This window comes from Atractosteus spatula, chromosome 9 (assembly GCF_055471065.1).
Source record: "Atractosteus spatula isolate fAtrSpa1 chromosome 9, fAtrSpa1.hap1, whole genome shotgun sequence".
Lineage (NCBI taxonomy): Eukaryota > Metazoa > Chordata > Actinopteri > Semionotiformes > Lepisosteidae > Atractosteus > Atractosteus spatula.
In genome coordinates this window covers 18,054,876-18,082,588 of record NC_142714.1, presented here as the reverse complement: position 1 = coordinate 18,082,588, position 27,713 = coordinate 18,054,876, and the positions used below count along the sequence as shown (strand labels likewise).

General features: G+C 37.0%; 1 protein-coding gene across 3 annotated transcripts in view; it reads left to right on the top strand.

The window, feature by feature from the left end:
- Window positions 1-611: 611 nt before the first annotated feature.
- The window catches only part of LOC148828333 (pleckstrin homology domain-containing family G member 3), a 103,271-nt gene continuing 76,169 nt past the window's right edge, over window positions 612-27,713 (top strand). The window contains exons 1-2 of one of the 3 annotated variants that reach the window (XM_088925099.1): window positions 612-1,047; window positions 20,641-20,709. In XM_088925099.1, coding sequence (XP_088781225.1) covers window positions 20,661-20,709 — 49 coding nt within the window. In that variant the 5' untranslated portion in view covers window positions 612-1,047; window positions 20,641-20,660. The remainder of the gene's footprint in view (window positions 1,048-20,640; window positions 20,710-27,713) is intronic. The other 2 variants (XM_088925102.1, XM_088925097.1) reach the window with 2 other exon arrangements.

Genomic DNA, 27,713 nt, shown 5'->3' with positions numbered 1-27,713 from the left:
CAGTGCTTGGGTGTTTTCATGCAAACCCCATGCAGGATTTGAGATGTTTATTTTCAGTTCCAGTCAAGACCCATAATGGTGTTATTTGGGATATTTTTGACCCATAGACACTTTCTTCTATCTCAGTCACCAAATCCTGTAACGTTCACTTTTGGACTTATAGAATAGCATCTCTCATCAGTTTGTACCATCAGGAAGCTGGTAAAACAGATTAATTTGGCAATGTCTGAGTGGCTTCCTCATCTTAATGTTTGATATCACCATGCTCAGACATACTAAGGGGGTTTTAAATGTTATTAGGCCCTTATTTTATTAGCAATTATTAAATAGATAATTAACTTTCTATTTACAGTACTTCTTTCTGTCTTGAATGTGTGAAGTAGGTTGTGTATGTAACAAATAATATTTGTTAGGTATAACAAAGCTAGGTTTTCTTGTGTTTCAGGCTGTATTGACAGTCATACTCCTGTTCTCTAAAATGTCGAAACTGTTTGCACAATACGTTAGGTACGCACGTAGCCACAAAGTAATCAGACGTACCTGCCCATCCCCTTTTGAAAAATGCGCTGAAATGCTTCAGTACCAACATCACCAATAGCCAGACTTCCTGACTGACGTAATCTGAGATTTGAAACTGCTGCGAGTTTAAATCGGTGGAAAATATATACAATTTTAAATAATAGGGATGGAAAATAGTTAACTCCACAGGATTGGTCAGATATTTAATTTGTTTTGTGTTTGAATTGTGTGCTGATCCCTTAACGTTGATTGAAAAAAGAATAGAAAACTTTCTTTTTTTGCCGAATTTCCTGCGCAGTCGCAGATAAGGTAGTGTCTTTTCATGCTTCATACTGAAGGTTTAGTGTGGTTGTTTTCTGCACACAGGCGGACTTGCCTTTGCTGGATTTGATGGTAGTGCGGGGAATTGTTTTCTGAGGACTTTAGCGGTTTTTGAATGACTTGGAATCAGCGCATAACTTCAGATGCTTCATCTTCTCCATTCTTTCTGCGAAAATAAGAAAGATTCATAATATCCTTTAGAGTCTGGTAAGTAATGAACAGATTTCGCGTAACTGTGTTCTTGTAGCGCAATTTCGACCTAACAAAATAACTTAATAATATCAAGTACACGCACCTGAGCACTTTTATGTTGACGTCCATACTTGTTTGCAAGGTGGAACAACGAAACAACGCTAGGGTTCTGAGCTTTGACAGTGCATTTGGTCACCGAATTTCGGTTTTGAACTTATGCTTTTCTGTGTCATTGGGAAAAAAATGAAAAGAAGCACTATTTGCACTGGTTACATTGTATATCATTACTAAACAATGAGCACTCAAATATATTACTGACCTGTCTTGTATTGAGGTGTGAAAAGGTGTAGGTGCAGATTTGAGCGTATAGTACAAAGAAGAGTTAGGTGGTTTATGTTTTGATACACTGCAGTGAGTGCATCTAAAGTTTCAAAGTCATATTTATTTAACAGAAGGAAATAAAATTATAACTGCGCTGACAGGAACGTTTGCAGATTTTTATTGCTTTGAAGTAATCCAATCTGCGAACGTAAACAGTCTGAAGAGTTTCTTTAAAAACATCTGTTTGCAAAACAAATTTCGGCACTTACGTGTGATAAGCTAGTGGCAGCTAAAAATCCAACCAAACTGTAACAAATCTGTTTCCTATGTTAATATGCAGTGTCCAAATAAAGACCAGATGAAAAGTATAGTTTTTGTACGCAAAAGCAGTATAACTAACAAAACATATACATTGTGTCGCGCAGTTAAAACAATTTTTTTTTGCCTGAGAGAGGTTGATTTCAAGGGAAGGCACGTTCCTTGAGCCCAGAAAAGAAAGAAATGCTCCCGTAATAACCGCAAAGAGTGAGCCACAATGATATTTTTAAACTACACAATTATACCCTGAAGTATATTGAGGTCTACAATAAAATTGGTTGATGAAGTCTTTGTTTATGCTGAGCGCACGATCAATATTGAGCTGTCAGTATTGCTTTCACCGGAATGGAGTTTGAGGGAGTGGAGAAGGCAGTTAATACTTTTTCTCTTATTTGGATCTATTAAATTAAATACAGAAGTGTCCGTTCTTGAAAGTTTATTAGAGGGCTTTGGAAAATCCTTGCAAATAAGCAGCTTACAGGGTAGGCACGAGGCGTCTCGAACTCCATGTGCTAATACTGTATACTGTATCGCACCACTCGTCTGTGATTGTCAGAGCAGACCTAAAACTTCTCCATAAGCCTAATGCGTCCTTCTAGGACCAAAATCGTTTGTTCACTCATGAGACAACAGGGCGTAATAGAGAACTTAAGTTTCCAGAAATTCCATTCTTTCATCGATCAGTTGATGGATAAGGCATTTTAAAGACGTTTACACAATATTGTATATGCAGTTATCCGCATGTACCTTACTGTTACAGTCTTTGTGAATATATTTGATTTTGTTATTGTAGTTCACTTTTATTATCAGATAAGAGATCTGGAGGTTGGAATACATCTTAAGAACAGAGATGTGCAGCAGTAGTACTTTGTAACAAAACTGTTTTGTGGAAAACCAATAATGTGCGACTAATACAGTGGACGCTTTATCACGTGTAGTCCCGATGAAAACCAATGTGAATTGAAGAATACAGAATCCTGAGAGGCCATAGCCTTACCGTCCATAAGAACCCGCCATGATCTGATATATTAATCCACAGCATTACATATAATACTAGAATAATGTTTATGTTTAAGATGGTTCTGGGATTTTTTTCTGCCCTTGGGTGGAGTTCACATGTTCTCTCTGTAGTCACATAGCCTTTTGCCAGGCACATTTGTTTTCTTCCACAGTTGAAAGGCATGTTGTTTAGGTTACCCCCATAAACGTGAGTGTATGTGCCCTGGAATAAGCCAGCATCTTGTCCAGGAGGTATCCTCCTTTGCTTGTGTTGTCTGCTGGGTTAGGCTCCAACTCAACATGACATTATTGGACATGGTTTGACAGTTGATGGAAATAGAAATAAACTGCAGCAAAGCGTAGTGTAAATTGTCTGTTCTAAATCCAGACATTCTTCTTTCATGGGCCGGATGCATACATCTCACATTTCCAGTAACAAACAAAAGAAGAATTGCAGTGGTGGTGATAATTTGCAGACTTCACTTTGTACAGAAGGCGTTATTTGGTGTTCACAGGCAGTTTATCTGGATATCCAACGTGTTACTACAAGCTCTCACATGATTACTCATGCACCAAATTAAAGTGGTTATAGAAACATGCTGAGTGGCTTTCAAAATGGTGTGTTGCTTCAAGACATCAAGCATCTCTAACTAAATATGTTATGGAAAGTGACACTGAACACAGAGCATCTCCCAGGAGGAAAGTCTCATTATGTTTGTTACACCTGTCATGATTCTCTTCACAGGAATTATTAGTGCACTCATCTAGACGTAATATAACAGAAGGAAGAGATGGGCCAGAGAATGCCTGGCTGAATTGTCTGTTGTCTGTCGTTCTGGCTGAGCTCTCATTTACCTTAACTGAGGCTTTTAATTGTGCTCATGTTTTGCACACATAGATGTTTTGAGTTGTTAAAGAGTTACAGAGAGCAGGGGGTTTTCACACATTGCTAATGTGGAGGAATTGGTCACTCCTGAGGCCATTTTCTATGCGTATAATAGTAACCTTGAGAGATTTACATCACTGCAGTTTGCACTGTTCATATCCCTATAGTGTGCCAGAGTGGTAGAAGATGACTATAGAAGAACAGGCTAGACCAGTTATATTCTCTCCTGATCCTGGAGGGACCCAGTCCAGAGTGGAATGAACACCATAATAATAATAATAATAATAATAATTCCTTACACTTATATAGCGCTATTCTGGACACTCCACTCAAAGCACTTTACAGGTAATGGGGACTCCCCTCCACCACCACCAATGTGCAGCATCCACCTGGTTGATGCGGCGGCAGCCATAGTGCGCCAGAACGCTCACCACACATCAGCTATCAGTGGGGAGGAGAGCAGAGTGATGAAGCCAGTTGGTATGATTATATGATTGGTAAGGGCCAATGGGAAATTTGGCCAGGACACCTACATAAGATACAGGAGTGTTTGGACCAGGAGTGAATATCAGTGATCTTGAGACTATTCTTTTGTAAGAACCATATGGCAACACCTATGAGTATGCAACTACATTGACTGCTGAATTCCTTTGCTGCCATTGCAAAGTGTGTGTGCATTTACAAAGCCCTCCTTTCAGTTTTGGAAACGAATCCTTTTTTTCTTGGAGATTGATGAGGTTCTGGGATAACAGGTTTCACACAGCTCTGCAGTGAGTACCTAGTAATTAGTATATTTTATCCAAATTAAAAGCAATTCCTTAAAAAATTGTTTTCCCATATATACTAGGAAGGGATTCCCAGCTGATTGTTTTCTTTTCAGGGATAGGAAGAAGGGTGGTTCTTTTCCTGCACATGTTTGGATTTTTGGCTGAGGATAGGAAAAAAAATCTGTTCTCATGCCACTGCCTGTCATGTAAATATGATACTGTCTTTGTTTGCACCTATATCTTCTCTCTTTTTTTGTGTGAACATTGACAAAAATATGCTGTTTATTCATCGGGAGCTACAGTAACTAAATGAGTGAATCCATAATCTCGGTGCCTTCTGTGAATTCCACAAAGTGTTCCTTCTGAGAGCAAGCCTAATTAAAACTAATTGGTGAATCATTATTTCAAAATACAATTTATAACCTATGCCAAATGTGAAACCGAAGCTGTAATGACCATGTTTCTTTTAAGAATAGAAAACCCATGTGAATGCCCTCATTAAACCCATTCGTAAAAAAGGATCTTCATTTTGTGCCCTACTCTGGAACTCAGATACTAATATTTTCTGCTTGACTCTTCCCTTACATCCTTCAGACTGACCTTAAAGAACTAGCTGTGCTTGTCAGACCAGTTGCCTCCTTAAGATGGTGATTCTCATTCTTGGTCTTGTAGGACGTCTGTGTCTTCTTGGTTATGTTCCAGTTCAGTTGTTGATTGCTGAGTAAAATTATTTGTAATTAAACATCTTGATTGATTGAAACTTTTTCTTCCCAGTATTTTGCATACTGCCTTTGGTTTCAGAAATGCTCTTCAACTATTTTTGTCGTAAAGAATATATAAACAGAACTCCAGTCTGTCCCCAGCTTGAATATGAAGTAGCTGCTTCCTTATTTCTTTTGAAACAACAGGTCAATTAGTAATGTCTAGAATGAGATGGTATTACACTTCCACCAAAAGAGTAATTGTTACATTCCACACCCCTCGATGAGAGTAGGTGTGAAATCCAGAGGTTGTTTCAGAGTTGATGCTAATTACACACCCTTTCTGACTTTCTAAGAGTTGGAAAAAGTTTTGAACTCGGTTAGAATGAAAACTAAAAGACAGAGTTCTTCATACAAGGATTGGGAATCGTCTTTTTGGAGCACAAACGATAGGACGTTCTTGTGATCAGTTTGTCCATATTATGTGCTAATACTGTAGTTTTATGATCCAAGATCTCAACAAGCTTTTCATAAAAATTAAAGTGAATCTGCTTTAACAAGATTGTATGGGAGTTTGTTCCTGACCATTGTTACTCTTTATTTATTGGAGTAATATGTCCCTTTAGTCTTAAATGCTCCTGCTTTTGATTTCTGCTTTTGTGAAATTGTGTGCTTAGGTCACAGAACTGTCATATCATTACAATGTGTTTTTATTATTTTAAACAGTTTCTTCACCCATGAGGTCACTTTCCAGGTTAGGTTATTGTAAGAATACCAAGGTATTCAAGGGATTCTTGAATTAAATTCTTAGATTTTTCTCACAAAATAAAAAATGCAAAGCATGGGTACAAATTTAAAAGAGATAGATGAAAATGTCACAGGGGCTGCCAAGTTCCTTAACAGTAACAGTATCTCTGGATTCCTCATGTCCCTTAACATGTAGAGTCTCTTCAACACCTAATCTACCTTAAATTTCTCTAATAGTCAGCAAGTTGTAAAGCTTGGACCTGATGATAAACTAATGAGTGATTAGAGTATTTTAATGAGACACTGGTGCCTGCTTTAGAGGAAGGAGTACATTTTAATATCTTCAAATTTACTGACTACCACACTCAAATGACGTGAGGTGATTTTAACATTAATCAACCTACTGTACTAATAACTATGTACTGTAACTGGGAACAGGTAAGATATTACGTGTTTGACAAAAAAGACATAATTCTTCCAAAGATAATGGCCGTATCTCTTTTGGTGGGATAAAACCATCAGGCTGACAAAGACCTTTTTTATTAGCTGTATTTGGAAAAGATTTCATAATTTGGGTAAAAACTTCCCCTCTGGTTTGGACTTTGAACAAGTTCTCTTTTTCACAGGATCAAGCTACCTTGTTTTGGAGAAAAAAAAATATTTGCTTAAAAACGGCAGGAATGCATTGTGATAATATGCCAGTCCTGTGACCTAAGCGCAGCACAATTTTCCAACCTGACTGATATAAAAAAATACCAGCAGTTTTTTTGTTTCCATTTTCAAATCATGAGAACTGATCTCTTTGAGAAGATAGAGGGAGAAATGGAATGGAAAAAGGTCAGAGATGCTTAAAACTTTATATAGTTGTAGGAATTTTCCCATAAACAATTAAGAGGATCAGAATGGCATCATCTGACTCCAAGCTTTGTGAAGTTTTGAAATAGTAAAAATAATTATTCTCCCACATCTGTGTTCCATGCACCCTACAAAGAGCATACCATATTGCATTTAGTTTTAGACTGATGTGCAATCTGTTTTTGATCCACAGATAATTTCATTGACTTTAGACTTAAGACTGAAATAGAAATTTCAGCATACACAGTAAGCTGAACAAGTGGAAAAAAAAATATAAAGGTAGAGGTCTTGAACTTGGTGCCTGGAGATACTAGTCATGTCTATTCTGAGTTTTGTTTTGCCTCTCTGTTACTTATCTGAGCTATACCCGGTTATTTACCTGCCATACTTTATTGCTTATATCCAAATTCTAAGGTGGTTTATAGGTTAGCACACCTCTACGTTAAGTAAATATGTTGAGTAAACAATTACAAAAGATCTTAGGAAGATTCTATATATGTAAAAAAATAAGTTAGTTGACTACTTGAGTTGGAATACAGTTTGAGTCTCTGGGTTGAGGTTTCTTTTCCAGGCTTCAAAACTTAGTTTGCCAATCGTCTCCCCACTCCAGAAATAATGCTGTTAATGCACTAACGACTAAGACACACCCAGTTCCTCTTTCAGAAGCAAATGAGTGAGCTGCTAATGTGTGGTTCTCTGTCGTGTGTTACGCACTTGGGTGCTACAGCTTTCTTCATATCCTGATTCATATCAGATAAGTTCTTCGTGGGTGTAAAATCTCTCTGGGGTAGTACTCCATGTGCAGAACACTCCCTTTGGCTTTCTCTTTGACGCTGAAGATAATTTAAGTGTTCAAACAGTCATGTTTTCTTTTACACTGTTGTTTCTTAATTGTCAAAAGTAGGTCTTATTAATTGGAGCCATGGTAGCTCAGATGGCAAGGGTGTCTAGCTCCTGACTGGAAGGTCCCGGGTTCAATCCGAGGTAGGGGCAAGCAATGTATCTTGCTCTAATTCCTTCCAGTTGGCTCCCAGGTACACTCAGCCTGCTTTCCAATTGAGTACCGGGGGTTAATCCTTCCGGGGGTAATAGGCCGACCGGAGCGTGATGCTGACCACATCACCTCCACTTCCAGTGTCGGATTGGTCAAGAAAAATGGTGGCCCTTGCCCCCCATTCCCCCATGGGCCTTTATGGCCTAAAAAGGGACCTACCTACCCAGGTAATATTAATTAAAGTAATATTTTTGTAGTCCATTCATCATCATTATCTGTTATATAGTGTGGAAGATTGTGGTGGACTAGCACCAGAGACATAGGGTGCAAGACACGACTATACTCTAGACAGAATCCAGTCCACTGCAGGGTGCATGTACATGCAGAGAGGAAATATTTAGAGGTTAATCTAGTCAGCATGTAGCTGGGAGGTTACAGGAAACCAGCACACCCTGAGAAAAGGATGAGCACAGGGGAATATGTATACTCCCCACAAAGGTGTTCCATCCAAGAATGGAAAACCAGAACCCAAGAATTGTGAGGTAAAGTAGTTTGCAAAATCGTTAAAGTTTGCAGTACTTTGTGAATGGAAGAAATAGGTATTTAGAAGTGATGTTGGTAATACAATGAAATATTAATGCCTTAGTGTTATCAAACATTTTAATATCTAGAACTACTTCTACTGATGTTTCAGTCATTTTAGTTTGGTTTACTAGGAAATTACTAAAAATAATTGGGGCGCTTATGTCTTGATGTTATTTTCAATTAAAACCCATTTTCCTATTGTGTTAATTATTAATTCTCTAATTTGGTATTATTGTACTGCCCTTCCAGAACACTAACCAAATAATTTAATAAGTATGAATGCAAAAGCCAAGTAATGGCAATAAAAAATGAGTAAATCTTGATTAAAATATCTCTGTCCATCCAATGTCACCAAGAGGAAACAGCTGGCATTTTTTTTGCTTGAATTTGTTCATAGCTGAGATGAATTTCTGCATTTATACTTTAAAATTTTAATGTGAGTTTCACACACATTCATGCTTGACAGCAGTTCAGGAATGCCTGGTGCTAGCCTCTGTTGCTCACTGAAGTGCACATTTTGAACTCATGGACTTGAACAAGTATCGGGGTTTAATCATACGAAGAGAATATTTTTGTATGTGTACAGTAGATGTGTGGATGACTAATCAAGACATTGAAGTCCAAGCAGGTGCAGGTGCTTCAAGCGTATTGATAGCATGCTTTCAAAATCCACAAACTGTGTTAAGTGTTTTTTCAGTATTTTCAAAGCTGCTGTGTACCCGATTCCTGCTTATTTTGCTGTTCTGCAGATCTGATTCCATTAGAATTAGATTGTTGGAGGAACTATAATATATCAGTGAGAATCTATATTCCAGAGCCTTTGCTGCAATAGAACAAAAACAACTGTAGTTCCTGAGAGAAGTTTTGCTTGTGGCCTATGTTAGGGTTAAAGGAAATACTGTAGCAGTGTCTGTATATATTTATTATTTTATATGTTTTTAATGTTTCTTTCTCTTAGGTTTGTTAATTCTTAATGTATATTGATAATATTGTTTATTATTTTTTAAATACATATTTGACATATTTATATCTGACACAGAGTTAGCCCCATTACATGTTGCTTTGTTTTACACTTAAGAATGGACACAGCTGTGAGAAACTATTAAGGATGAGCTTTTGCTGTATTCATGGAGTTTGTTTCAGACCTTGAGTCTACCACTTTAACTGCTCATTGTGTTTCTGTGGGCTAAGGATCTGAGTGAGGCAGCAAGTTGGTGCCACCATAATGACGGTTACAGAGCAGTAAAACCTACAGTAATTATGTTAATGAAAGGGAGTCACAAAACACATGCTGCAAGCCACAAAGCGGTCTTTCCTGAATGCTAGTTTCAAATTCCAGTGCAGACGTTCTTAATGTGTGAAAAGGAACTTTAAAATGCTCTGTCACGCACGGTGTGTCATGCATATGGGTAGCGTTCTGCATGGCAGGCAGCTCTTACAGATATCATTCTGGGCATGTGCAGAGCATGGGGCAGGAAGGAATTGGCTTTCTTGATGATCCAGGAAAAGGTTATCCTGAAGTGCAATGAAACTGTCTGCTCATGTGGGATGAATAAACTTCAAACATTAAAAACATTAATAACTCAGTCTAGGTTGTTTGACTTGCCTTTATAAGGAATTTTTCTCTCCGTGTCACTTCAATATTTAGAGAAAGAAATACATTAATCTGTTTACACAGAGATCAAAGTGTAAAAATATACTATTTTTGTAAGTATTCATCAGTATATCAAGAGATCAAAGAGTAGGGTTCCATTTTTGTAAGTCCTATGTAAACATCCATATAGCCAATGTTTTGTATTATTTTTGTACTTCAGAAAAAAAACACTGCTGGACAGAGACTTGTGAAGTGTATTTCTATTGATTTCAAAATCGGTCTATATTTGAAATTTTACAGCTATTTGACCATTTAAATGATCAATATACTGTAATTTGAAGCCTGCATTCAGTACAGGTGTGTATGTAATCTTTTACCACTTAATAAGTGCTCTGTGTTTGATTTGTAAATCTGCTGTACACACATAACTTAAACTCGAGAGTGGTAGATACAACAGACTGTTGTGAATAGTGAAAACTGCTTGGAATTGCATTTCTAGTGGTTTGTGTGAAAAGAATTCTAAATGTGTTGGTACATAAAAGCCGTCTATAATCTCATTGCATTTTAAGTTCTCCAGTATTTGCCAGAAATGTTAGAAAATGATCAGTTTCCTCAGGAGATGTTTGTGATTGAAGCCAGCTGTTTGTAATCTAAACAAGATGTCGCATATCACTCCAGCTACTGTAGCAAAAAGACTCAACTGGTTGGCTCCAGGATTTTCTGTGCTTAATTACCTAGCTACTTGCTCTTTATCTTATCTATTAAACTCTTTTAGCCAATATGGTAGGAACAGATGAAGAGATTAATGCTGCAGATGATCTAATGGCTTATTGTCCTTGCCTGCCAACAATATATTCTTTTTGCTTTCCAGGCCCGTTTTATGATAATGGCCTTCAAAACGAATCAATTTCTGTTATCCTAACTGGCAAGCGAACAATGTATTTACCAGCATAAGTGTTTTGAGAGACGGTGTCTACGTCTCAAGGCTTTAAGGTTTATATTAAGCTTGCTGTTCTGGAAATATGTTTGTTCAAACTGTTGGATATTGAGAATTGATTGAAGGTACATGTCGATCCATTGCTTTGAAGGTCCTCCCAGGGCTGTTTGTGCACACCTTCAATGAAATGTGTGGTTGAATCGAAAGATCTTTCATCTCTCACATCAAACAAAATGTTAAACTCAAAATAACTGATGGAATAACTGAGATAAAAGAGCTACATTTGTTTTTAACAGTGGAGGGTGATGCGAAAAGGGTAAGAGCTGAGCATTTAGTGCCAACCCTGTTTTATGTAATTCATATATTGTATACCTTCTCGTCAAAATTTGCTTCATGCTCCTTGAGGTTAGTGCTTAAAATGTCTGTTTTATTCAGCCGATTGTAAGGAAATAATTGTTTACTTATGAGCTTCTATTTGTGTGGTAGAGGAACATGCAGTGGCACACAATAGTATGTTTATCTCAATAAGGCTCTTTGGGTGTGCAGACATGAAAGATTGCTTATCAGAATGGCACACTCCTTGACTGATGATGAAAGCTATGAACTTGATTTAAACTGAAAAAAAATAGATGAATTAATAGTTTTGTGTTTGATTTTTTTTGTAGTGTCAGCCTTTAGTCAGTATGTTTTCCATATTTTTCCTCCGAGCAGCTTTAGATGGACTGTGCCAGCTTACAGCGCTTTTTGATGATGGAACACTATAAAAGCCATTATCAGAGAAAGAGTTATGATGTTTTTGCAGCCTGAAAGTCCTGAGAACTCGATGAAGCCATCCCAACAGGCTTCTCAAAAACAACACTTGCTGGCTCGCAAACCAGAGAGGCTACCATCCAGAAATGAGCTCATAGGAATTGCTTTTCTTTCTTCATGACTCGTAAGCCATATTTATTTAGAGGTGTTGCCATAATGTGTTATGCTTTACAGTATACATAAACCTTTATTCCACTGTTTTTTTGTGATTTCTTGCTTATATTGACTCGTAGTTGTTTTTTTACCCTATCTAGCTTTTCAACATTCAGCATCAGCATCATCGCTTGGACAGAAAATCACTAGCCCAGGTTTCTTTTCTGTTTTTTTTCCCTAAGTGAATGGAGTTCTCCTGTGAATTCTGTCACAGGGAAATCACAGGAAGCTAGACATGGGAAATTAGGGGATTATTTAAAAATAATGAGGGATCATACGTAGGAGGGGAGAAGGAAGGTGGGGGAGGAAAATAAAATGCAATTACAACCGGCAAAAAAATGACCTTTTGTCTCTTGTTTTTTTAGCACAAACATTAGCATGCTGCTCTTTTTAGATTTACCACTTGCAATGAGTTCCACAGGGCCTGCAGGCTCTCTTGGGTCTTGGTGGGTTAGGTTTGTGGGAGGGCTTGCTTCCTTTGTAGCAGGATGGTGGTGGGACAGAGCGGCTGACTGCAATCTCTAGGCCTATTTTTAGCTAATTCTCAACACTTCTGAGTTTACCTTCTATCCTGAGAGTTGGCTAATTTGCCAGATTACTCCACAGATATCTCCACAGCCTGTTTCTAAGAGATGATTGCTCTTTTTATGTATAGGCCAAGCCAACAAGAGTAATCTGCTGAAGCCCACCCAGATTTTAGTTATGAGCTGGCAGAGTTGATATAAAGAACCACAGTTACTATAGAGGGAGAAAGCTATCATTGCCAATGCATTGTGTATAGTACAGTGCATCTTCTTAAACGCCTTACAGAATGGCAGGTCAAAACGGGACTAGAACAGCCGCTGAAAAACCTGTTTGTTTTCTAGCTCTTGGTTTCTAGCATGGCGTCTCTATTATACGTGTGATGTGGTGGCAGCAGTTGAGTTACCATCTTGTAGCCTTGTTGGATCTCGGAAGCTATGCCAGGCCAGGCCTGGTCAGTTTTGCAATATTACAAACCCAGTGAAAATTGAGTTGCTGCTCCAAGGGGTGGTGGTGGACCAGTAGGTGTCACACTGTCCCTCTTAACCAGAATTTCTTATATCAAGGAGATGCCGTCCGAGTGGGACATTAAATTGAGCTGCTGATTATTTGGTTCTTAAAAATCCCATGGCAGTTTTTGAAAGAGTTGGGATGTTAACCCCAGTGTCCTGGGTAAATTCCACTCTTGGTCCAGACCGTCCCCACAAATGTTCCCCCTTAATTTAACTGCTGCAGCAGATTCTCACTTCTTGCTGGTACATACAGTAATAGCTGCCGCATGTCACCTGGGTGGGTGCTAGGTGGTTATATGCAAGAAGATTTGAGATATTTTAGGATGAGAAGTGCTATATAAAATACAAGTAATTATTTTTTTGCTTGTGTTGGATGGTTTCTCCATGATTTATTTTTTTTATTTTAACCCTTAACAGAACTCAGATTTAATTAAGGGCAGTCTATGTTGAGCTCCTAGAATTTCTAATTCCCTTCTCATTTGCAGGAAGTAAGACTTGCATTTTCTTCTAAATTTTTTAGTTATTTGTGACATGAAGGGTCTGTTGTTGTACACGTAGCATTGCTTCTGACAGTACCTCTTTAGTAATTAAAACAGTTTTTTAAAAACAAACTCCCCTTCTTTTTTGTTCATATCAGCTCTGCCTTGACACATATTTTTTTCAGCACAGCAACACACATTCTGTGGTCCCTCCACTGAGACCCTCCTGCCTGAGGATTATAAAGAAAACCAGGTATTGCTAGGTGCTTTCTTATTTACCTGTGTTGCTTAGTTTAGGCTTTTCTCATGTTTAACTTCAAAATGTTTTGAATGTATGAAAGTGACAGCCCCCCCTCCTCCCCCATTTTCTCTTAATCGGAGTTGGAAGAATTTCCCATGGTGATTTGTCATTTCCTTCCTTCCAGATGTAAACAATTTTACTGTCTGTGACTCCCTATGGCCTTATATAGAACTAGAAAAGTTTATCTGAAACCCTCCAGGAAAGATTTAAGCTTCACTCACACTTTTTTTGGGTTCTTTTGTTTCCTTTACAAAGCTGAGATCTTGATAGCCTTCAACTAACAGTCAGAACACAGCTGCCAAACGTGCCAAGTCCAAGAACTCTACTTTAAAGAGATGAAAATGTGTTTATGTAAAAAATGTAAAGGTCAGGACTTTTAGGGGCTTGGCATAACATTAAACTCTTTCAAGGTATTTATTTCAGAAGTGTGGAATGTGGTTGATTATTGGAATCGTACTGAAATTAGTTGGATTAAATTAGGCTTTTTTGACACAGGATTATGTTCAGTATTTTCTAGTTGTTAGGCATTGTACATTGCCTGTTTTCCTTTGTGTTTGTTTCTGGAGGTTTTAAATTCCATAATGGAGCAGAGAGAGAATTCTGTGTAGAGAATCATAGTGAAGCACTTCAAGCAAACTTTTTTGTGGACTAAGGATTTTGTGCTGATACTCGCTTATCTCAGCATTACTACTGCCTTGTTGTTTGTAACTACTGTGAGAGCCTGTTTTGTGGAAACGGAGATTAAAGACAGATTATCATCATCTTAAAAAAAGTTGGAGTGTTTGGTTGTCATTTCTTAGTAATTTTGTAGAAACAATTTCTGTGGCATCTGTCTCCAATTGGTAAACAAGCTTCAACTACCCCAAAGAGAGTTCAAATTTGGGACAAGACACTTGTGAAATACAGAATTTTAAATGTGTGAGCCCGTTTGTGCATGCAGTCAGGTGCTTTTGTACTGACTCGTTGTGATATTAAAAAGACTTCAGTGTTTCTTTTATTTTTAATTATTCATTGTTCTCTATCTGCACATTGCAGAGCTATTTTTCAGATTTATTTTCTGTAATTGTAAGATCTGTTTTTAGGTAGTGAGCCAGCATGTGCTGCTTGTACTGTTGTTATAGCTCACCAGCTTTTGGAGATTCACAGAATAGTGCAATATATGGTTTACAGCCAGCTGGAAACTAGCATGTCTTGGGTTATTTACTTTCTCTGAGGATCATCTGTTTCTGGAATAAGTGTACAGTGGGAATTCAGGCAAACTCAGCCCTTAGTAAACGTAGTACTATGTTATCAGTAAAGTTTATGTAATTAAAGCCAGATGGCTGTGGAAAAAAAATAGTGTGGAACTTTTGTAAAATGACACCTTGTTTGATATGGGTCAGTCTGACCAATTTAATTTGAAAACAAACTTTTTAAATCACACATTTGTGCTTTCAATAAAGCCTGAAAATCAATTAAAAAATTCAGTTTGAAATAAAATACTTTTTTTCCAAGACTGGTGACTTATAGAGCCAAGACTCTATTTGCAGTTTTGTGTCTTAAATGTATTTTCAGAGTGTGCACTTCTTCTTGAGCAAGTCTTTTTTTTTAAAGTTTGTTGCAACCAATGGCCATTTCTGAGTTTCAGTTGTCCTTGTACACTTTGTTTGGTGTCTCCAGAATCTCTGGGATTTGGTGATCTGGAGAATACTAACAAAATATTCCGTTATTTCTTACATATGTTGTGTTTTGAATTATTGACAACCAGGATAGTTCTTCATTTGAAATGTTGTTAAAGACTTGCAGAAGATAAAATAAGTAAGTAAGGATTTCTGTGTCTTAATTATTTTTCAAAATAGAATAGGAATATCTAATTAAACTAGAGAATTGGGGCGTGTCTTGTTTACAGTTCACTGAGTCAGTGGTCATTGCGGTTCTGGTCAAGGGAAGTGAGAATATTTTGGCGCTATCCATACCCTCCTCCCCCGCAACTTTACTTTTCATTGTCAGTCCGGGGGAACTGGCACTTGGTCTTCCGAAAAAGGTAAACATCACCCCTGACTTGCACTGAACCCTGTGTGGGGTCCCCTGCTGTGGGCGGCCTGCTGGACATTGTTCATTGTCTGTGTTGTATTGTGAGGGAGAGCATTACTAAATGCTGAATCTCAGCTTTGCAAAATGGGGGGCTTTGTGTTTCAACTGTGTGCCAGTCATGTGACCTGTGGATGGACAGTCTTGGCTTGTTTGTTTATTGTGGTCATCCGGGGATGTCACTTAACCCTCTGCCTTCCTTCTGTGGAACGTGAGAGAGCTGTGGAATCGGGCTGCAGACTAGATCTGAATAAACCGCATTGCTTTTTGCTGTTATGGAGCAAAGCCGAACCTCGGCCATTCTATTGCTTTAGCAAGGTTTACACTTGGCATTTATTGCTTCAAGTGCTCGAAGGAGGATTACTTCATTGCTGTGAGGCTGACATATTATGTACATACTGCATTCAATATTTACAGTATGTGTTTTGTCAGTCAGCTGAATCACTGATGGCTGAGTGGAAAAGTCTGTGAATCTGCTCCTTTTCCCAGTGAAATATTGAATTGCGGTAAAATTCTTTGATACAAACCAGAGGGTAGAAGTGGAAGTGTGACAGTGCACACTGCAGTAACATGGCACAAAACTCTATTGCATATTTTAAAGTTTCAAGAAACAACAAGCTATTGCAAATAAAATCAATGCGCAGTATATAACATTTGTATTAAATAGTATAATTTGTTTTATAAAAGTATGGAGGCATTTGCCATGTTGAAATAAAATGCAGTGGTACTTAGAAGCTTTCATTTTAAATCTGGGAATTGTGGGTGTCTGAAGCAAACTGCCGTGCTATGTTGTTGAAGCTGAAATCATATGCACCCTTAAAGAAATGACTGGACAATTAGTAACCAGATGGGCTAGATGGGTTGAATGTCCTCTTATCAGTTTCTTTATGTTCTTAAGTCTAAATTAAAAATTGGTTTGGCAATTAACAACAACAGTACTTACCAGTTCTTCCATATTTAAAGTACCTTTAGACCAGGAATCTCCATAATTTTGCCGCTTTTTGAGGTTGAAAATGTTGCCAATCATTTTAACTGAAGCTCCCCCAGTATTTGTCGTTTTGGCATAATACTGAAGTGCCAGTGCAGTGCAGTGTCTTAGCATAATAATTTGAATAATACTTAATCCCAAAGGAATTTGACTCTTCTGACCTCACTGAGAAAAAAGTCTCCAGATGTCCAAAGACATTATTTCATTTAGCATTGAGCATGGTGAAGCTGGAGTCCTTTCAGATTTGTTGTTGATTGTGTTTTAAAACTACATGTATGGCTCTGCTATGGAGCTTGATTGGGGTATTGCACTTTCTTTTCATCATATGAGCAGCAGAGAAATGGCAAAAAGGTCAGGCAGTAAAGGTCTATTTAATTGTGTTTCGCTGTCTTTAACAAGCAAACTCTTAAACTCCTGTACTCTGCAAAAGAAATAAAAGTGCTACAGAAAAAAACTTCATAATGTGACATAGTTAACAGAGTATTTAAATGGTGAGGCAGTTTGAAATAGAACAATAGGCAAGAGTGAAATTATATCTTCAGTTTGGAAAAGAATGTGCATTTATTGGGAAGATGATGCGTTTGTGTGGAACTGATTGTATAGCACATGATGCCAAAACTTCATCACGGATCATATATGTGTTGTGTCAGTGAACGAGCCCCGAGCACACTGTCGTAGCTCAATTGGGTGTTTAATTCCCATTGCACAGTGCAGCTTTGTGGCTATTGTCGGAATGCAGGGAACAGTTTCACAGACCTCTTCGGTATCAGCTGGAAGCCCATATGTTAGCAAGAGACTGGCACGAGCTAGCACGGAATACTGAACAGCATTGTTCCTGGGAATGGCAAGAATTTCGAACTGATAAGATTCCAGACCAGCCGAGATTCTAGATGTGTAATTGATCCATTTATTCCGATCTAGTATAGTGATTACTGTCCTGTCTTTTTCAGTCAACAGCATAAAAAAAATTAATTGCTTAAGGCAGAGCTGGCGGTCAAAATAACATTGCTTTCATACTGCATGTTAATTAGCATCATCATTAACACTTAATTTTCTTTACTGAGACCTGGTCCTAAGCATGAAATTGTTTCTTGAGCTGTGATTTGCAGGCTGAAGCATAAATTCAGTGAGTTTTGTTTTTTGATGTTTGCTATAAAATACCCTTGTAGTGTAATGTCCTTCTTAAGGAGTTATGGAAATTTTCTTCTTGTCCGTTACAGATCATTTGAGGCATTACTGTCTGGTTTTGACATTTACTGGGAAATGCAAAATGTCATCAGATTTTAATTTAGGCAAGGTTTTAGTTTATAGGATTCATGTGAACACAAGGATCAGCTTCTTTTGAAATTCTGTGCTATCTGTGATAATGTATGGCATTTACTAACTCAGTTAGGACGATTGGTCTCCAGAGATTTGCCTTCCAGATTGGTTACTTGATCAAATATTTTTATGCTGTAATATGTTATGGATTCCCGCAGCTGTTATAGCCCCACATAGTCTTCTCTTTAGATTTAGTGCTGTATGTGCTTATTTGTTCAAAATTTCACCTTTGTCACAGCTGTGTGGTTCATACACATCTTCTTTTGAAAGGTCTGGGGTAGGAATACCAAAATATTAGAAACAGAGAATCATACCAGTATTGATCTTAGATAAATACAATCTAAATTAGCCTCTTTTTGCCTCAGTCTCCCTTTAAACCTTTAATTATTGTGGTAACACACTGGAAGATACTGTAATTCCAGTGTAATTATACATGAACTTGGACATGGTGTACCATTGAGTTCTGCCTTTTCCTAAAGAACAGTTATAGTTTCTGATGAATATCACTATTATTGTTACTAAAGTTTTATGTGACTACAGTTCTTTCATAATTTTTATGCTATGTGAGGTTCCTCTACCTGACTTCCTGATTAGTGACTTAAAGGTCTTTGTTTAAATAACCTTATCTAGATAAAAAAGCACATAAAAACCATTTAGCTGTGGGAACGAAAAAGAAGTGAAGTCCCAGGTTTGTTTTTTAACTGTATAAGTGAAATGTTCTGTCCTTGTAACTGCCTGGCTCATAACCAGCAAATTACAGATTGATGGCCAACGAATTCATTTGAGAATAGGAACTTTGCTAACTGTGAGTTCAGTGTGAGTTTAGTGTGGGGATTTGATTACGCAGATTCCTGGCCCCTGCTCTTCTAATTGCAGCAATAAAATAAAAGGTGGCTGAGGAAATTAGGAGGAGAGGAAGCAGGATCAGCATTAGTTTCTAACCTTGGCTATCCAAGGGAAATAAAATGAAAGAAAAACAAACGGAGCTGCAGAAGCCAAGAGAACGCGGAAAATCGGATTCTCTCGGAATGAGATCTCTGTGAGAGATTGGGGATGGTGCTTCTCAGGGTGCTGCCCAGATGAAGGCCTGACGTCACCAGTGGTGTTGTCCACCCTGAGAGACTGGACAGACTGCCGAACATCTTGCCTAGACAGATCAATGAGAAGTAAAAGAAATGGAAGAAATATTTGGTTGGATTGGTTGTTTCAGCATAACGTGGAACGGTAGACAGTATTTAATTATGTGACCTCTGAGTGGGAGCAGATATCTGAACCAAAAGGATTGTGGTGTGTGATTGGGGAAATAACAGATTAACTCTTAAATACAGGTATGTTTTGGAAATTATGTAGTTTTTAGTGAAGGCCTGTGCTGTACAAATGAAAGCTCCTAATTTATGGTCACATTAAATGGAAAAGCTATATTTTATTTTGTTCTATTTCTGGTTTATTAAAAAAACTTAATTCATATATGATACTTTTATATATCCCTGATATGTCCTGATATTTTTATATGTCCCTGATAGGGTTCTGTGTTCTCATTAGGAAGTTTTAAATTTATATCTACCCCAGCCTTATCTGTGAAATTCCTACGTCTGAATAGAGTCTGAACTTTGTCAGGTTTTTTTATTGCAGCTGACTATATGTTGATTCACTGCATGGTGAGCACTTAAAAATCATAATCAATGTTTCATTGCAGAAAACACAAAAAATTGCTCCGTGGTCATAACTTGAATTCTTGAATGGTGATACTAATTGCCTGCTACATGGTGAGGTTTATGGTACACAGTATACAGTTATCGCATTACTGATAAAAGGAGATCAAGATAAATAACCAAAAATGTAAATTGGGAAGGTCATTGTATTGTTTTTTATTTGTGAAAGTGATTTGTTTTTTTGTCACATGTCTGTCACATGTTTAAGTGTTATCTGGGGTGGTGGTGGGAATACTCAACCCAGGTTTCTAGTTCTTTACCATGAGATAGGTGGTTCAGTGAGATCTTGACGTCCTACGAGTTTAGAAATTCTCTCAATCCCTCTTTTGAAAAGTGTGCAATGGAGAAAGAAGAAACGTTTTTCTTCAACTGATTGATTACTTAAGACCGCTTCCTGCTTCTGTTCACTTCCCATTTGTTTCCATGGTCTTGCTGTTGTGTGGTATACGTACAAGGTTGTGTGCAAGGGCTGAAAAACAAACCTGGATGAGCCATGTGTTCATTTCACCCCCTTTGCAATGCTGGAATCTATTGAAGAGCAATAGAAATGTACATTAATCAGTTTGATTATTTGGCTTCTTTTATACAGTCCATAAACATTTTTTATGGTAAATTAGCATAGAAGCTCTGACAAAGACAGGAAAACTTTTATAGATTAAGAAATAATCATTTCTTAAACAGCTTTTTATTGTTTAATTTTTTGTTGAATCCCTTCCATTTGTATAAGAATGACTGGCAGCCCAAACACAAATGTTCAAGTGCTTTTAAGTTACAGCGGCTTATAAAATACATTTCTGGTTTTATAAAATGCCAAAAAAAGGCTTTGCATTCCCAGCCTTACTATACAGTATGTGAAAAAAGAGCTGCTCTCTTAATGTTTGATAACTGGACAGTTAAGATGATGTTTGAGAGTGGTTACATTTAAGGAAGATCTGATGGATCATTTGGCCTGAAGCCACAATGTGAGGTAGTGAGATGATGATATTGACAGTGTTTAATCTCTTACTAAGTTCACTTTCATCTCTTTGACTTTGCAGTCCCTGAGGCCCCCAGTGCCATGCCTGAAGGCTCACTTAGTGTTCCATATGAAGTTCCAATGGGTGAAGGTAAGAAACCCTTATTCATTTTTCAGAAAAACAAGGAAATGATTAAACTTCTTGATCCTTCTTCAAATGCTAACAGATTTGTTTTTATCTTGGGGAAAGAACACAATGAGATCTGAGCAGTTTGCAACCAACTTATCACCACGAGTAAATGAACTATATGCAATCTAAGCCTTACGTGAATTAGGAACTTTTTTCTTCCAGATGTGAATGTGCCAGATACCTGGTACACTACAGTCGAATTGCTTTGTGAATACTCATGCTACGAACAAAATGGAGCAGTGGGTGCTTTTTGTTGGAATTAGTGGATTTTCAGATTTTTTGTTTCACTAATAGCAAGTGTGATGTGATTTATCATTGCTGCTTGAAGCTGATAGATCTGAAAATTAAGACATTTCTGTGAAGACTGGCTGCTTCCATGCTAAAGTCAGACTTTTTCACCACTTGTTAAATTTTACATTTAGCAAGAATAGTGGTCAATGTTTTTGTTAGTTACAGATATTTAGAAGTTCATGAACCTTGAGTGCTGCTGTTAGAAATATGTTTTTTCAGATCAAGATCTGTTTCCCATTTACAGCTAACATGTACTATAGTAATGCTTAAGGAGCACCTGAATGGACTGTTTCGTGCTGCTGATTAATGAATCTGCAGCTGACAGCTGATGTTCAGTACCAGACATCTTACCTGGAAAGGTTGTGCTTTGTATTTGTGCTGAAGAGAAGAGGTTAGCATCATTAGAATTTTAGCTTGTGATTTTTAACGTACAGTATATCAATGCAGACTGAGTTTTTTTTTGTTCATCCATAAAAATGATGAATACAGGGGGCTGAAAAGATAAAAACGTAAGGCAGCCAGCCCTGCATAATCACATCATACCTCATCGAACAAACTTTTTCTGGTGCCTGTCTTTCCTGGCTGCAGTCCTCTGGGTTTATACAGCTGCAACCTTTTCAAGGAGAAATGCAGACAAGTGGTGGAATGTTTTCTTTTAATAGAATTAAGTATGATCAAACTGAAATGGTTGGGTAATGCAGCTGGTAAAGAGTAGAAGGGACTACAGGTTTTAAGGTAGTGAATAGGATTATTTTCTTTAAAAATTAGAAAAAGAACTGATATTTAATAAAATCTTGAAACACGGTATTACAAACGCTCTTTATCCTTTTAATGTAGTTTTTGTGCTTTTCCTCACTGACAAATGGACTTGGCAGTTTTTACCCTCCCTCTGGTTCAGGAATTCCCTGTCAATGGCTCTTTCATTTGTCTGCCCCTTCGGCTGCCACCTCTACTGTGAGACAGCTGGCTCAGAGCTTTTTTCTCCATTAGAGGGAGCTGGGTGGGCTCCATTATGTGTTAGAGCTCCTCAAATGTATTAAAAGCTTCATAGATTTCAGACTTTTCCTCTTCCCTTTGCTAAGCTTATAACTGTACCCTCTAAAGTCTGATAGAGGGGTCTCACCTGCATTGAATGGAGTGCTAAACCAACTCAACAGCTCAATTTGTTAAATGACTTGGAGATTAACTAAAGTGGCCTTGGTCAGCCTGTGGAGACATTAAGAGAAAGAATAGCCAGTTTAGTCCCTTTGAGGGCTTCAGAAGTTCTTGGTAACAAACTGCTGCAGCCCTGAAACTGAAGGACTGCATTAACTGAAAGAGATGCACTGCAGTGTTTAAGGTTTAGTAAACAAAGCTTCATTACAGCTGAATTCCCGTGAAAATTCTCATGAAGGGTCAAAACCTATGGCAAATATTGAATTTTTTTGGTTGCCATCTGAGCAGTGCAGAAACAGAAAAGCTGTATTAGATATATATATTTGGAGATCAAAAATTACAAAAGTAATGTACAGAAACTACTGTATTAAGATGCAAATTTGTGTGGGAGTCGTCATTATTCCAAGCACTTAAATTTTCATTTTGAAGTTATTTGTTGGGTAAACAAAGTAGTGTAATTTTAAACACATTTATGTTTTCTCAAAATGTTGTTGTTTTACAAAATCGACAAGTGATAGGAGATCATAACAATAAAAAGATCTGTGATTTAAATTTTGTTTAACATGAGCCATGACGGCAACTATAATTATAGGTGAAAAACACAAAGTCCCTTACAACACAAACTCAGCCTTTGATAATGTAAATCATGCCTCGTGTGAATTCCCTTTAGAAAATAAAATGGGCATGATTTAATTTTGAGGACTGTCTAGAATGTCCAGTGAAAGCTGTGTAATTGGATTATGTATAGATACATCTTGGTAAACCAGTTTAACAAGAACTCAGTCTGCAGGCTTCTTTGTCCTGCTAAATGTCCCATTTAAAGGAAGAATCTTCCATCTTGTTCTGTATTTAGAGTATCTCTAACAATATTAATTTGGTAACAAAAGAAATTTTTAATATTTTAATATATAAACAATCTAAAATATCTGCTAGTCTAATATCTGTCAATTTAAAAGACTTCTTTTTCAACGTTCAGTGCATTGTCACTCCCGTGATCTGCCTATGGGAGGATAATAACATGCTTTGTAATACAAAGGCTTACTTTCAAAACGGCTGCTTTTTTTGGCAGGATTTTTCAGAGTTTGGCTTTATACAGCAGGTGTGGCAGGTATAGCTTGGCAGTAGCTGAAATTGAGAACCAACTTACTCCTCCTTGAAAATCTGCTTGTCTGTTCAGGTTCTGGTGAGCAGGGGTGTGGACTGTCATGACAACAAAGTACCAGATCAAAAAGGGCCCTGTGCTCATGCATGTTTTGTCTCAGTTGGTGCTATTCTGGCTGTTTTACATGGGCCCTCTCTCACTATATTTACATGCAGAAACTTTGAGAGGGGGGTAGTAGTCTGAATGAATGACTCAAGGAAGTACTGCTTTTAAAGTCTAATGTTTATTATGGTAATTACTGCCTTTCTAAAATGTACTGTACATTGTAAAGGGGAAAGCTGACATTGAGATCATCAGTGCGTATCAAAGAGGAATATTTGTTTTTGGGTCATCCTAAACCTTGCATTTGTACAAAGGTATAGAAAATCAAATGAAAGTCATCCAATTCACTGGAAATTTCTCCTGGAAAATGTATGATTTTACTTGCCAGACTCCAACATTTTGTTTTTACGTCGGTGCCGTTAAGCACAGGCAGTATCTTGAAATACTTTTTTGGATGTCTGAGAAGGGAATGCTGAGGGAAAAACTGTTAACAATTTAAGGAGCTTTAGTGTCAAGATGGTATTTGGCCACATCAGAAGCATTCAGCTGAGAAATATAAGCTGACTTGATTGATGAGGAATGGAGAACGTTTTTTTTTCTAAAAATGCTTGGCTACAGTCTGCGAATGAAGGAATTAATTCTGGCTGTTGTATTGTGAGAAATGCAGTCTGGTTAAAGTCTCCAATTACAAAGGTTAAGAGTTATAATAAAAAAGAAATATTACAATATAAGACTGCCAATAAAAATTTGAATATTGTTAAATAAACAACAAACATAATATACAAATTTTAATTGGTGTTTATTACAGTATATTTAATCTCAGTGCAGTTCCTGATTCAAGAGCTTTCCAAGGTATCAGGAAGACATCTGAAAGCATCTAGTGGTCCCATTTTTGCAGGCAAAACTCAAAATTCAACCACAGCACTGACTGTGTACTGGTCATTACATATAACATGTCATAAAGTGAGGTATCGCACATTTAAGAGCTGTAGAGGTGGTATTTTCCCTGTGTTTTTAAGATTCTTTTTTGTTTATGTCCCATTACCTAATTAGGCAAGTTTCAGGATGAGAAACTGTTTTGTGTTTTTCTTCTGCTGTATTGAGTAACCAATTCAGCCTGACAAAGTAATTCCAATCATCTGCATTAATTTAATCTGCATTAATGACTTTCCATATACCTTAGAGAAACTTCTAAAAGCTAAACAGTAATAACAGAATGGGCTGTATTAAATATAAGAACAGTTTTTGACAAAACATCTATGACGGAACAAAGAGATCTAAATATACTTCTGTAATTTGACTTCCATGTCATTAAAGCTTAACCAATGCTTTTTTAAGTATTGATAACATTTTCCAAAAACTGAACAATCAATCAAGCTTGAAACAATATATAACTGTGGATGGATTGTAATGTAATATGGCTTGTATATGACTAAAGTTAAAAAAGGACATACAGTAGATTAGGCTTCCAGTAACTCAGTAGTAGTAACGTTTTCATTCAACTTTGAGTATCATTAGAAGATAACAGGGAAGCTCTTTGCTCAGCCAAAAAGTCTCTGGTCTTAAACACACAGTTTGAATCTGTAATAATAATTAGTGATCAGAATAATACAATATGTCAGAAAGAGCATTGCCTCAGAAGTTAAACATTTGCTTTACTTGGAAAGTTCAAATTGAGCCATTTTTAAGGAAGAATGTACAGTAGACCCTGTGTTCAACAGTGGTTTCAAAAAATAAAAATTATTTCAGGCACTTAGAAAGTGATCATGAGGCCTCTCATTCAAATGACTGCAAAGCAAAACTTTACTGGACTCAATTTTATATTGCGTTCATTTCCAAAATCTGTTTACTTTTTAATGTTTTCCATGTTTACTTGGTCAAATGGTGAATTTAATTTGGAATTACCGAATTGAATGAGTTGTATAGTCTAGGTAGAAATTGTGGTAGGGTAAATGAGCAGTATATTTATTATATTTCTTTCTAAGATGAAAGAATGCTGTAAAAATAAGATTTCTGAATACTAAACAGAAAATATGCATCATCCATTTTAGAAATGTCAAACAGACCTGCCTTGATAAATATCTCCCCCTTGTGGTGCTCAGCTCTCGAGCCACCATGCAGGGGAGATTTGAAATAATGGTTGTTCTTCAGTTCTATCACTTTTTTGTAACATAAGGGTCTTTTCCAAAGAATGAGCCAGTTTCCATACTCCTAAAAGCAAGTGATTTTTTTTTTAGCTTTAAAATACAGTACATACTGGATAAGGTCTGCTTAATCAAAACCAAAGTCTCTTTTCATTACTCCTTTATTAACTCTCTTTGGCCTGTGATTCTGTAATGAAATAACAATTAAGTCTTACAATTTTTTTTTTTATTATGAGACTAGCATTACTCTTTATTTCAGAGAACAATCAACTTATTCAATTTTACATATTTTTTCATTTGTGCACCATTTAAAGATGGACAGGTGAGATCATATAGAAGTCTGTTCCACATTTTCAAAATTATCCTTAAACACTTGAATGATGCACTCTAAATGAAATGATATTCATTGGCATTAGCATTTAATTTTTGTAGGTTCAACACTTTGTGGCGTAAGTTTTATATTATATTGTCATATTTCAATGAATATATTGTACAATTATGAAAGTCGCATATCTCAAACTTTGACATTTAAATGCATACAACGTAAATGTTTATGAATAGGATGAATGCTACATTCAATGTTAGATTCTTAGTAGAATGATAGAATAAATGGAATTCTAAAACTGTGATCTTCATCAAACAATTGACTGAACAATGTTTTACACACTAGTAAAGATGTAATTCTTCTTTACTCATCAGCAGTAATTGACAGAACAGCATAGAGAACAATCCAAGGAATTTAGCCCTTTGACATCTGGCTTCCTCCTTGGTGTCCTAGAAATGTAATGTGTGGCAATACAACATAGCACAACAGTGATGTATCAGTGGGATGCAAAGATTATTACTGGCATTTTTTACTTGCTAATAAAGTTAACAATGAGCAGAGTTCTTCTCCAGAGACATTATGAAATAGGCTATATCTCTTCAATTGTTACTAGATAGTGAAGAGCTGGACAGGGGCTTTCTATTGCTTTTCTATTGGAAATAAAACATTATATTGCTTTCTGTTGTCCAGTAGTTTAATTTCAGAATCAATTCTACAACATAATTCTGCAGCTATCATGACCTTGGTGCACAAGTTTCTAAGAACAATTTAACACCATCTTTAGTAAAGGGGGACCAGAATTATTGCTTTTGAAACATTTCCAAATGCAGCTAAGTTCTTTTGTCTTGGTCATGCACTCAACAGAGCAGCAAGTGGGAGACACAAGGAAATATGTAGGAGTTTTGCAATTGATGTGATCAGGCTGCCTGGAATGCTGATAGCAGAGTGAATTACCTATTCAAACATAAGGAAGGTGTCAAATACAGGTCACGGTGCAAATAATCGAAAGAAACCTAAAGTAAAACTAGAAATTAGGTTTCAATTGAGTACTTGGAACTGTACATGAATTTACTTAAAAAGCACATAATTTCTAAAGTATCACTACCTTCCAAAGGGCTTCACCCTGTTTTAAAATCTATGCACCAGCAGTCTCTATGCACTGTATAGTTACCGTACAGTAAATTCACTTCAGGTAGTTTTCTGCCTAAACCAGCGAAGCATTTTCTTGATTGTTGTTTGAATTTTGTTTTATCCATGCTCCACCATTAGAACAGTCTTTTGATTTAAACTAAAACTAGATAGCTAATTGCCAAATAATTTGCAACATTGTTCTTACTACACTCATTTAGACCTTTACAAAAGCCACACAGGATCACAACATGATCTCAAAAGCATAAACATCTTGCCCAGGCCTGGCAAGGTCTATCCAAAATGGATAGAAAATGGGCTCAAGAATATATATCTTTTTAGTTTTTAATTGTTACACTGAAAAGTATTAAGTCAGTGCTTTATTTAAGTGCCTGGTGCCAGCTAAATGCATTTTTAAACCTCAACTACTCTGATTAGCAAGTTCATAAACTACTTTAAAAAGACCTTAAATGGCAGGGATCCACTATTAAGCTGCATAGAGCTCTGAGACCCTGGTGTTTTACAGCAGAATATGGTTTCCTAACAATTGAAGTTCTTGACTTTGTTCTAAACTTTTTTTGTTTTATAAATGAGACTAAAACTGCTTGAAGTGGTACATTCCACATGACCCCATTCTTAGTTCACATTGAAATAGCAGCAATAGCAAGAAAATACCCAATACAACATGTCCATATATTGCCCAGAGGGACCCTAAAGA